At 45.0% G+C, this 11,464-nt stretch overlaps 1 protein-coding gene across 2 annotated transcripts; it reads left to right on the plus strand.

Moving 5' to 3' along the window:
* The first annotated feature begins 924 nt into the window (after positions 1-924).
* On the plus strand, positions 925-11,021 carry rrp12 (ribosomal RNA processing 12 homolog). 2 transcript variants are annotated; one of them, XM_079279728.1, is made up of 34 exons: positions 925-1,114; positions 2,095-2,318; positions 2,573-2,656; positions 2,756-2,832; positions 2,921-3,026; positions 3,112-3,228; positions 3,334-3,472; positions 3,581-3,708; positions 3,810-3,908; positions 3,994-4,085; positions 4,184-4,295; positions 4,507-4,607; positions 4,715-4,829; positions 4,918-5,060; positions 5,158-5,279; positions 5,359-5,423; positions 5,516-5,678; positions 5,801-5,955; positions 6,147-6,214; positions 6,317-6,410; positions 6,522-6,680; positions 6,806-6,886; positions 6,969-7,074; positions 7,165-7,272; positions 7,367-7,524; positions 7,606-7,697; positions 8,321-8,476; positions 8,557-8,729; positions 8,822-8,926; positions 9,006-9,052; positions 9,145-9,223; positions 9,645-9,712; positions 9,805-9,887; positions 9,988-11,021. In XM_079279728.1, exons 1-34 carry the CDS (start codon positions 976-978, stop codon positions 10,088-10,090), a joined length of 3,861 nt encoding a protein of 1,286 aa, XP_079135854.1. In that variant the 5' UTR covers positions 925-975; the 3' UTR covers positions 10,091-11,021. The 2 variants fall into 2 exon arrangements, with proteins under 2 accessions (XP_079135854.1, XP_079135855.1); XM_079279729.1 differs by having other exon boundaries at positions 8,822-8,917.
* Positions 11,022-11,464: the final 443 nt, after the last annotated feature.

Raw genomic sequence — 11,464 nt, forward strand, 5'->3', positions numbered from 1 at the left:
TGAGACAGAGGGCTTTGAAGAGAGGAAAATATAAAGGACGTGCCAGAGAGGGGGTGCAGCAGAAGTAGGGCTTGTAATAATTTTCCAGTTGGCAGTGCAGTGGATTTTGTGTACATTTTTATATAAGAAATTATTGCTTTTATATGGCTCCTTTTTGTATTTATTTCCTTTTTCCAATTGAAGTAAGAATATTGAAAAGCACTGTAACACTTTAGATTAACAGTAGAGTCCTAAGATGCACATCCCAGTGTATGTCTGTCTGTTTGTGTGGACATCAGCTCTATTGTTTACATGGGTAACCCTCCTCGTCTTGTGTGTTTGTACTTGTGCTTCAACTGAATATGGTTCACCCGGAGGTCCGAATAAGGAAAGTACATTCCCCCTTTTTTTTTTTTTTACGATTTCTGTCATGTGATCTGAGAAGTAGGATAAGGATGGCCGAAAACTGTAGAGAAAAAGAAAAATGTAAATATCTGTTTCCATATGTGTTGTTTGGTCATGTAACTATGTGCACACTACATTTTCAATTCACACCTGTATATTTGTAATTAGGACAAGGAATGTAATGAAAGCACCTTTCTAAAAGGTAATAAGAGACGATGAGGTTTGTTTTTTTATTTCATCACTCCATACAAGATACTGTAGTCTTGTGTACAATAAGTACACTTGTGCTCACTGTACTTGAATAACTTATCAATAAATATTGTAAATTTAAAATCATTCTCCATTTTCCTGATTACTAGACACTAAGCATCCAGCCTCAGCAGATAATGGTTGCTCAGCTGAAGACGTTTTTGTTATGTTGCGTGAGTGTCGTTTTGTGCCGCACAGCGCCATCTACTGGCAAAGCAACAATCATGGTCAGGTTGGTCAGGCACGTGAGGGGAGGACACCCGTGACGTAATTCAATAAGCGACAGCTTCAACTGGAGCTGCACAGATAGTTGGCAGTAACGGGGCTATTTTAACCCCAAAAATGGTCAAATCGGGGAAACTGCGATCTGGGACGGGGTCTAAACTCAAACGGTGGAAGAAAGGACACAGTAGCGACTCAAACCCGCAGACGAGTCGTTATCGGCAGGCTGCTAAAAGCCGCTTCTTCAGCCGACCCACCGGTAAGCTTCACGTTACACGTGGGTCTGTGGCTAGTGCTAACGTTAGCTAGCGTCAGCCATTTAACTTGCAACTGCCCAGGCTAACTTCATATGCTGCGCCATTACATGTTCATCTGTAATCTGCAAGAGTTGTCAGCGGAAAATCTAACTGCCTATCTTTCTGTTTTTAACCTTCGGTCTGTTGAGACAACGTGTCGGTCAGTCCAGTTGTTGGTTTTACATGATAACAACTGCTGTGTGTGTGTGTGGCCGAGAGAGAGAGAGAGAGACACTGTTTAACTGTGTCGATAATTAAGATGACTCTATTTGTGCTGATGCTAAATAGGCAACGTCACCACCCTGAAATAAACAGCTCCGACAATAATAATACGTTTGTACGTATTTTGCCAGATAAACACACATGGCTCTGTACTCCAGCACATTACACTTTAACTGTATTTAGGACGAATACTTTCAGCTGTAAATTGATGCTGTTTACATCCACACGTTGGGTGAACACTGTATGTATTCTAGTCTATCTGTACATAATCCTCCAATTTCCTCCAATAATAATCCTCCAATACCCAAATAATCATGTCTCCATATTTAATATTTGGTTGTGAATCCATGGCAGTAAATGACTGCTGGCCACGTATATAACCCATAGACATCACGAGATAGGCCTACTTGTTAGCCTCCTTGGTGAAGCTTTGTCGGGACTGTGCTGCACTAAGCTGCACGTCATTCTATTTTTGGGGGCTTATTGCCTTCAGGCTTATCATCAGCATTTGAAATGCACACTTAGTTGGATTAAAGTTACAATGCAGACTACATGCTGTGTGATTGTGATCATTATTAATCTGCATTGTCATGAAATGTGGGGGCTAAATATACAAAGAGTGCATGTGTAAACGCTATCATGCCCGTGGATGACTTTCCTTTGCATCGTGTGGAGGTCAGCTTTTTGTAATGTTGTGCCTCGTCTTCCCCCCCCCCCCCAGAAAAGAGCGACCTAACGGTTGATGCTCTTAAGCTGCACAATGATCTGCAGGTCGGGCCGCTGGAGCTCGGTAGCCGTAAAGATGCCTGTATGGAAGAGGAGCCAGATGCAGCTTTTTCAGAAAGGACCTCGGGCACCTTCCTCAGCGGCCTGTCGGACTGCTCCAACCTGACCTTCAGAAAGGTGCAGCGCTACTGGGAGTCCAATTCAGCTGCTCACAAAGAGGTAGGCATCACACTGAAGATAGGTCATTTATTCACAACACCCCATGAATACATCGCTTTATACGGCTGACTGTAATGCCAGCAAACCTCTTGTTTTTAAAGAGTCAAATCGTTTTTTGCATTGGGAGCTCTGAGAAGTTGATGATGACATTTCTATAAGTTGATCTGAGAATACCAACATTACTAACAAATATATACTTGGAAATCCAAGACGCTGAGATTTCCTTGTAGCTATAACATTAATGTGCCTCGCAGATCTGCGCAGTGTTGGCGGCTGTTACTGAGGTGATCCGAAGTCGAGGAGGGAAGGAGACAGAAACCGAATACTTTGCTGCTTTGGTGAGTGCTGCCCTTAAATACACAAACATTTACTAAGACATTACCGAATACCTTGTGGTGTGTTGAAGGTGAGCCTTGGTGTGTCTGTGCTTTCTGTAGATGACCACACTGGAAGTTGTGGATTCAGCAGAGTCTCAGGCTGCAGTGGCGTACCTTCTCAACCTCGTCATGAAACGGTGGGACTTTTAACAACTTTTGTCGCAAAAATGTCACTCAAAAAACAACAACTTGTTGTTCATCTTATTGGTGTTTTGTGTTCACCAGGGTTCCCACTCCGGTGCTCATGTCTAAGTTCTCGGACACCACCAAGGCTCTGATGGACATCATGTCTAAACAGGCCATGTTTGAGACGGCCTCGGCTCTGAGATGGGTGAGCGGCTTTGTCTCCGTTTGTCTTTTTATTTCACTGACCAAAACTGCAGCATAGATTGAGTTTGACATTTGTGCATCTATAGATCCTGTCATGCCTGGCCACTCTGGTGAGGAAGCAGGAGGCGTCTGTCTGGACTTACCCGTCTACTCTTCAGGCTTACCACGGCCTTCTCAGCTTCACGGTGCACAGCAAGCCCAAGGTCCGTCTCACCCGGCTGCTAATAGCTGCCTCACAAGTATTACATGTTGAATGAGACGCTGACATTTGTACCCAGTTTAATTGCATGTCCCCTTTCTCCTCTCAGGTCCGTAAAGCAGCACAGCAAGGAGTGTGCTCCATTCTCAGAGGTAGTGACTTCCTGTTTACAGACAATGCCCCGACCCATCACCCTGCTGCAGCGACCACAGCCAAGTTCTGCATGAAAGAAATGGAGCAGGCAGGAGGTAAGACAGCTATTTGTTTGGTCGTGCTGTGGGAAGGTAAAATAGTTAATATGAGTTTGTGCTTGTGCAACAAGTTGTAGTTTATGTCTTATTTGTTTCCCCCCTCAGGCAGCAAAGAGGACACCACCACCCTTCATGTGCTGGGTCTTCTGAAGGAGTTGATGGGGACATTTCCTCTGGGAGCTGTCAAGTCCTGCTGTGAGACTCTGCTGCGAGTGATGACACTCAGCCATGTGGTGAGAGCACAGAAACATCCATAGGTTGCAGCCAGATGCCCTTTGTTCATCCACATGGATGCTCAAGTGTAGTTCTTAACATGGCTGCTATGTTCCTGTAGCTGGTGACCGCTAGTGCCATGCAGGCCTTTCATAAGCTATTCAGCAGCAAGCCAAACGCCTCAACCCTCTCACCAGAACTTAACGCGCAGATCATCACGGTGAGCGAATACAAACAAAACAAATGAGCCAAAATCCTAACGCGGAATGTGTTGTGGAAGCTCATACGTTGTTTCTCATCCTCAGGCTCTGTACGACTATCTGCCCAGTGAGAATGACTTGCAGCCTCTGCTGGCTTGGCTCGCGGTCATGGAGAAAGCACATGTTCACTTGGCGGGGTAATAACCTGATGCCTTGCGACAGAATCATCAATCCTTTCTCGTCATCGTGTATTTGCGTCGTTTGTGGTTCCAACAGTTTGTGTGTCTTCCTGTAGTTTGCCGACTTCTCTGAGTTTGGGTCACCTCCCTCGCCTCTTCTCTGCCGCCATATCCTGCCTGTTGTCGCCTCATACGCAGGTGGTTTCTGCAGCCACCAATACACTAAAGGTAAAGAAGTGATCCATCCACATTGAGGAACTCAAAGTTGACAGAGCGTGTTTGTCTAGGCTCAGGGGTGTATTTCTGGATTGTGATTAGAGACTGGGTAGTCTGCAAAATAATGAAATCCTCCTAACTCACTGGGAATTTTACAAAAAAATTGTCTTTTCCTCTTTTTTTTAACAGTGTATTATGATTTATTTATGTTTATCTGTTTCAGACATTGTTAACTGAATGTGTCGCCCCTCACATGGAGGGACTGGGAATGATCTCTGCCACAGCCTCCGCCGGGAACCCCTCCTATGTCTGCAAAATGTTCCGGTAAGCTCCCTAACTGTTACCCAATCTCAGTCTTTCCCCTTCTTCTACGCAGAGACTACCGGTACATGTAAAATGCTCATCGTGATAATTGTGGCTGTGTGTTCCAGTATCGTAGAAGAAGGATTGTCGTATCGCTTCCATGCCTCCTGGCCATTTGTGCTGCAGATCCTGGGTTGCTTCTATCGAGCAGCAGGGAAACAAGCTCACCCCATCATGACCAAGGTATAGACACGCAGACGTTCGTAGATCACTATGTGAGGAGAGCAAGTTCACAGTTTGCCTGAGTCTCTGTGTCGTGTCCTGTTGACAGTCGCTGCAGTCTCTGGCAGACCTGCGCTCCACTCCTCATTTCCCCTTCAGCGGTGAGTTGGACCTGGCTGTAGGAGGAGCTGTAGAGAGCATGGGGCCTGAAGTTGTGCTGCGTGCTGTGCCTCTCAACATCACCGGCTACGAGTAAGTGCAAATACCACACACACACGTGGTGGGGAGCGGTCTTCTTGTCATTATAGTGGTTTAACTGACTATGTTGTTGTTGTTTTTTCCCCACCAGAGATGACTTGGAGTTCCCACGCAGCTGGCTGATCCCGGTCATACGGGATCACGTGAAGAACACTCACCTTGGTTTCTTCTCTTCTTACTTCCTCCCTCTGGCCTCTACACTCAAGCAGAGAGGTAAACATATGCATGACGGTCCACTGTGATGCTGGATTTACTGTTTGTGTGTATTAACTGGTGACATTTTGTGTTGTAGCCGAGGAATTGGAACAAGCAGGACAGAAACTTGAGGCCAGAGTCTACCAGACATTACAGATACAGGTTAGCTCTACGCCGGCTTTAACTATGTATTCGGAGGAAAGAGTTCCAGTGAATGAGTTGTTAAGAGGCGCATGTCTGTACTTTTCTTTCAGATTTGGACCATGCTTCCTGGCTTCTGTACATGTCCTGTGGACCTGCTGGCATCCTTCAAAGGCATTGCCCGCACACTCGGTGTGGCTGTTAATGAACGGCCGGACCTGAGGCTCACGGTGTGCCAGGCTCTACGCACGGTTGTCAACAAGAGCTGCTCCACCGGTAGGAAGACGCACGTCTTCACACACAGAGAGAGAGAGAGAGAGACAACATATAAAAACTGCTGCTACTTCCTCTTGAACCAAATGATTCCAAAACTGCTTGTGTCTGCTTAATGTCTGTAGAGGAAGAAAAAGCTGAAGTGGGCCGCTTCGCCAAGAACTTCCTGCCCATCCTTTTCAATGTGTACGGCCAGCAGCCTGCAGCTGGGGAGTCCGGCACCTACAGGATGGCTGTGCTCGACACCATCAAGGTCTACCTAACCGTCACCGAAACACCGGTCAGTTACGTTTTCTCACATACTGCTGCAATAATGTTTGTTTACATAATTTAACTGGTATTATAAGTCAATACCGAGATGCCGAACACTTTGAAGTGTGCCATGAGTGGATGGCTTGACATTCATGTATTGGGACATCTTTTTTTTTTTTTTTGTGCTGGTGTATCACTTATCAAGATTATTCTCCTCAGATGATCGGCACGTTCCTGCAAAAAGCCACCGACAGATTGAGCAGCGCTGACACCACTGAGTTCACAAGGTAGGACATGAGTATGGATCCATTGCTACAGAATGATGTCTGTTATGTATTTTAGAATTGGGTACATTTCATCATACTGACTCTTACATCTCTACCTCTCAGGCTGTCAATGATGGACCTTGTAGTTGCCATGGCTCCCTCTGTAGATGAGGTCACCATGACTAAAACCTTTGAGCTGGTTAAGCCATATTTGGAGGTAAGAGTATAAAGATTGTGCTCAACCGCACGTGAAGTTATATTTAAAAGCTTTCGAACCTAAATATCTATAATTTTTGTCCGTTGGTGCGTTTTTTGTTTTTTTTCCCAGACCAAAGAGCCAGGCATGCAGAAGAAGGCGTACCGTGTGCTGGAGGAGATGTGCGGAGGAGAGGGAGACGAGTGCAGGTCGTTTGTCGTGGCTAATCTGGAAACGCTCAAAGTCGTCCTGCTCGAAACTCTGAAAAATGCCTCCTCACCAGCAAAGAGGGTGAGACTGCTGTGTAGGGAGAAACAAAATAAAGCCGACATGAGATGGAATTGCGTATATATCTTTATTTACGGTGCTGTCTGATTGTATCTCTCTTCTATCCGTCTTGTTCTGCTCTTTCTCAGCCGAGACTGAAGTGTCTAATGCACATAGTGAAAAGGCTCAATGAAGAACACAAAGACTTTATAACGACACTGCTGCCAGAGGTACGAACACAAAGACGTGCTTGCTAACAAACCCAGTGAGTACTGATAGCTGCCATTTTCATGAGATTGTTCTCTTTGTCAGGTGATCATTTGCACCAAGGAGGTGTCGGTTGGAGCGCGTAAGAACGCCTACAGTCTGCTGGTGGAAATAGGAAACGCATTTGTCCGCTTCTGTGGGGACCCAAAAGGTAAGTCACCCGTCTTCCTCCTCTCGTGAGCAAGTTTCTCATTTTGACAGTTTGATTTTAAGTATAATCGAGTGTCTGTCTCTGATCCAGATGCCATGGATCAGTACTTGGTGTTCGTGTACGCAGGACTCACCGGCTCCGTCACTATGATCACCTGCACAGTGTTGGCGCTGACTCGACTGGTGTTTGAGTATAAAGGTAAGTCTGCTGACTTTCACTAATTTCCTGTTTGTGTTCTAAATGCTTGTATGTGTGGAGTGGATTCAATCTGGTGCTTCTTCTTCTTCTTCAGACGCTATAGATGTGTCCACCAGGGAGCAGCTGCTGCACAATGTGTGTCTGCTGCTGACATCTCGTACCAGAGAGATTGTCAAAGCCGCCTTAAGCTTCATCAAGGTCATCCTCTTCATCATGGACCCCAAGACGCTGGCGTCACACGCCACCGTCATGGTAGGCACCGGCATTATAGATGCTGTACGATAGGAGACGGTTGTGCCCTCGTTTATTACAGAGTTCACTCTCTGTGTTCAGATGGAGGGAGTTGGGAACATCAAAGATGACGTGAGGAGGCACTTCAGAACCAAGCTGAAGAACATCTTTACTAAGTTCATCAGGAAGTTTGGGTAAGTGCTGGTTTCCTTTACTCCTTTGAAACACACGATAAGAATCAGCTGGGAACCATTCAGCTAACGACAACAAAGAACAAGCAAAATGAATGCACGTCATCATGCTCTGTAAGTGGTTGTGGACATATGATGTGGAGCCTGGATAACAAATGTCTTTCTCTATATTCTAAGAAGTGAACAGAGTTGTTTGGGACCTGTTATTTGATCATCAGGGATGCATCTGATTTATTCTGTTTAGTTCTAATAATGCTCGTTTGTCTGCTACCATTGAACCAAAACAGTTTTATTGTAAACACAGCTGATTAAAGCGCTGTGCAGTGAAAGTATTAGAAGATGTTAGCATTTGATCAGTATGCTAACATTCACAAAGGGGTGCTTTGTTTAATAATGGCAACAGCTGTTCAACCCAGCTGACTCCTCCTCATCTGATTTTAAATACAGGTTAGGCTAAAGATTGGTCATAATCCAGACACTACTTGCATGCAGACAGTTGTGCACTGGATGTCTCGACGGCACCAGATGTCTTCTGTGGGGCATTTACAACACATCACCTCTATATGTTAGTGTCGTGCACTGACTGTATTTTTGTTCATGTGTCTTATTATCTGCTGTATTTCCAGTTTTGAGCTGGTGAAAAGCATGCTGCCTGCAGAACACCACAAGGTCCTTGCAAACATCCGCAAGGCAGACGCTCGCACCAAGCGGAAGAAACAGGCCGCAGAGCAACAGGACGACTCCGACAGCGAAGGGGAGGAGCCTAAAACCAAGAGCCAAAGGTAGGCCACAAAGTCCTGCTTTCCCTCATATATTTTACCCGTTTGCTCTGTTAACAAAACGTCTGTCCTCTCCTCTCTAGTATCGAGGACATCCTTGCAGACTCAGACAGTGACATGTCAGAGGATGAAGGGAAGGCTCGTAATGCTCGGAAGAAAGCGGGCAAACCTCACAAAGCTCGGGCCTGGCTCAAAGAAGGAGAGGAAGATGACCCACTTAACTTCCTGGATCCCAAGGTTTCCCAGAGAGTGCTCGGTGAGCCTGCATTTTAAATTTGTCAAGACAAAAAAAAAAAGCTGACTGCATCCTGTCGGTATTTGTTAACATGAGTTATTGTTGTTTCTCAGCCACCAACCCAGCGATGAAAAAGAGTGGCAAGGTTGCGCACGGCTTCAAGGTGACGTCAGATGGACGGCTGATCATCCGAGAGGATGTCAAAGACGGTAAGAGGAGTCCTGTAGTTAATCCGACCGTCTTGTACATTTTGTTATGTCTGAACAGACTGACAATAACTTGTAACTTGTCCTACAGATGAGGGAGAGATGAAAGATATCCTGGAAGAGGCTGGAGTCAAGAGTGTAAGTACATGTGGCAAAGTAATTATGTAGCTGTAGAGACATTTTTATTGCTGTTTTTCATTAATCATCTGTTATTTTTTAATCCCCCTCAGAAAAAGTCACAGAAACGAAGGTTTAATGATGACAACTTGGATGAGGACATGGACGTTCAACCCCAGCTAAAATATAAAGGTAGGACTATGGTTGGGGGATAATAACATTTCCCTACTGACAATGTTGTTTTCAGAAAAACAAAGACATACAAATTCATCGTCCAAAAAAAATTTGTCTAGAGAGACGCACATAGATATAAATATCTATGTAGTGGAGACGCATATGTTGCAATACTCCAATAATAGGACACACTGAGATCAATAAAACAGATCAATCAACTGTTCACTGTCACGTTTGTATTTTGTTGCTAAAATTCACGTTTTTAATCTACGTAATATTCTGCTTCAATCCATGTTTGTTGGTGTTCAGCCTTTAAAACTTTATTTTCACTGTAGTCAGGTGTTCCATAGTTGGATATTGTAGACAATAGAGGACCATATTATCCTGGCCTACCAATAACGTGTTGTGATTTAGACTAATCAGCACGTTTTCCTCTCAGCTGGGGGCTCGGGTATCCACAGACCTGTGGGAGGAAGAGAAGAGACGGGAACCGACTACAAGTCAAAGGTGAGTCCGACAGCATGCAGGAACACGCACTGCAGGAGTTGTTGCTTAGAAACGTAAGTTCTGAATGTCTGTTCTTACATCCTACATCTCAGAAAGGAAAAGGAGACGTGAAGAAAAAAGGAAAGCCTGATCCGTATGCTTACATCCCTCTGAAGAAGGCCCAGCTCAATCGAAGGTAAACACCATCAGAGTAGAATTTCATAAACTTCTCTCACAAGGAATTGGTTTGCCTGAATGTCGGACGCTAACTTGTTTTATACTTTGTGTGTGCACAGAAAGCGTGCCAAGCTGCAGGGCCAGTTCCAGGGCATGGTGAGAGGAGCCCAGAAGGGGGCGCTGTCTGGAAAGAAAATGCAGAAGAAAAAGAGGAAAGCCTGAAGAACATTCTGCTGTTCCTCAATGGACTTTAAATGTGTTGCGTGTGTGTGATGGTGTGTTCATAAACATACTAAAATGTAGACATACACCTTGGATGTGTGTGTGTTTCTGACAGACTGTCACTGAAGGTGAAACCAGTTTGTTTTTAAACTGTTCCATCTTTCAAAGGTATCTGTCGTCATACAACTTTGTGGACCTTCGGCCGTAATCTGTTGGTTCTGTATCAGATAAAAAAGTCCCCCGCCGTTAAAAACAGCGTTTTGACTGCTTGTGAGCACCCACAGTGCACCTCTGTGTCTGTCTGTGGCAAATCTCAAATTCTGCTGCAGCAATCTTCATTGTATTTTGGGTGCCCAGCATGTTGAAGGGCCTCTGGTGGTTGCGATGTCTTACACTTTCTCAAAACACCCTCTTCTGCCCGTCTTAAGTCGGGTTCAAACTGAATGCTGAAGCACATTTCCCCGCTCCGGTCAACGAGCAATTCTGCTCCTGTGTTTGTGCGCAACAGTGCTGTTTCTCGCCTCAAGTCAGCTGCTGATAAGCGGGCATTCAGCTTAGTGAGCTGCATTTAGTTTTTAACAAGATTGTATGAGGTGTATTATACGACGACTTAAGCCAATTGCAGGCATTCGTCACCGCTTGTCTTTGAGCTTGAAGTGTGTTTTACGACGCAGCCCGTTGGTGTCTAGACGGAGGGGATGGCCAACTGTGTGCTGTATTCATTCAATCACATAATGCAGCAGTTGTCCTTGCAGACACACCTGGTGGAGATCTGCACTCTAATGAGTGCTCCGCTTTACTTGTTATTTCTTTCATTAGAGGGCACTATAGACTTCTGGGCAATTACCATGGATGCAAGATTTAAATCCAAATTTGGAGCCGTTTTTGTACTGAAAATTAAAAGCAATATTTTCTTCTTTAACAATCCTTACCAGAACCCCTGTGATCTCTAGCCTGTGGTTGTTTTTTTCATGAGACAGTGTAACTTCAATGCAGCTCCATAAAGACATTGAAAAAAGAAGCTGTAGGTTGGTGTGCAGGGTGAGTGTACATACCATCAGCCCTGTGTGATTAAGTTCCCCAGATGGATTGCAGCAAAGTGAGTCATGTAGCGACCTCCTGACTGCTCTCTTGTGTCTGAGCACAGTGTGTCAGTGTTTCTGAGGAGGGGAGCAGATGTCCTGGACTGATTCAAGCCATTCTCAGAGCCGGCGTCCTCCGCACTGCGGTTAAATGTACGTTAAGTGGCTTCAGAAAGTGTACACACTTTTTTCTATATTTATTCAAAATGGTAATTTAATACACACAATAAACCGTAGTGTCAAGGTGAAAACATGTTTTTAGAAATTGGGTTAATACTACAAGTAAGTGCAC

Source organism: Melanostigma gelatinosum (genome assembly GCF_949748355.1).
Source record: "Melanostigma gelatinosum genome assembly, chromosome: 12".
In the NCBI taxonomy this organism is placed as follows: Eukaryota; Metazoa; Chordata; class Actinopteri; order Perciformes; family Zoarcidae; genus Melanostigma; species Melanostigma gelatinosum.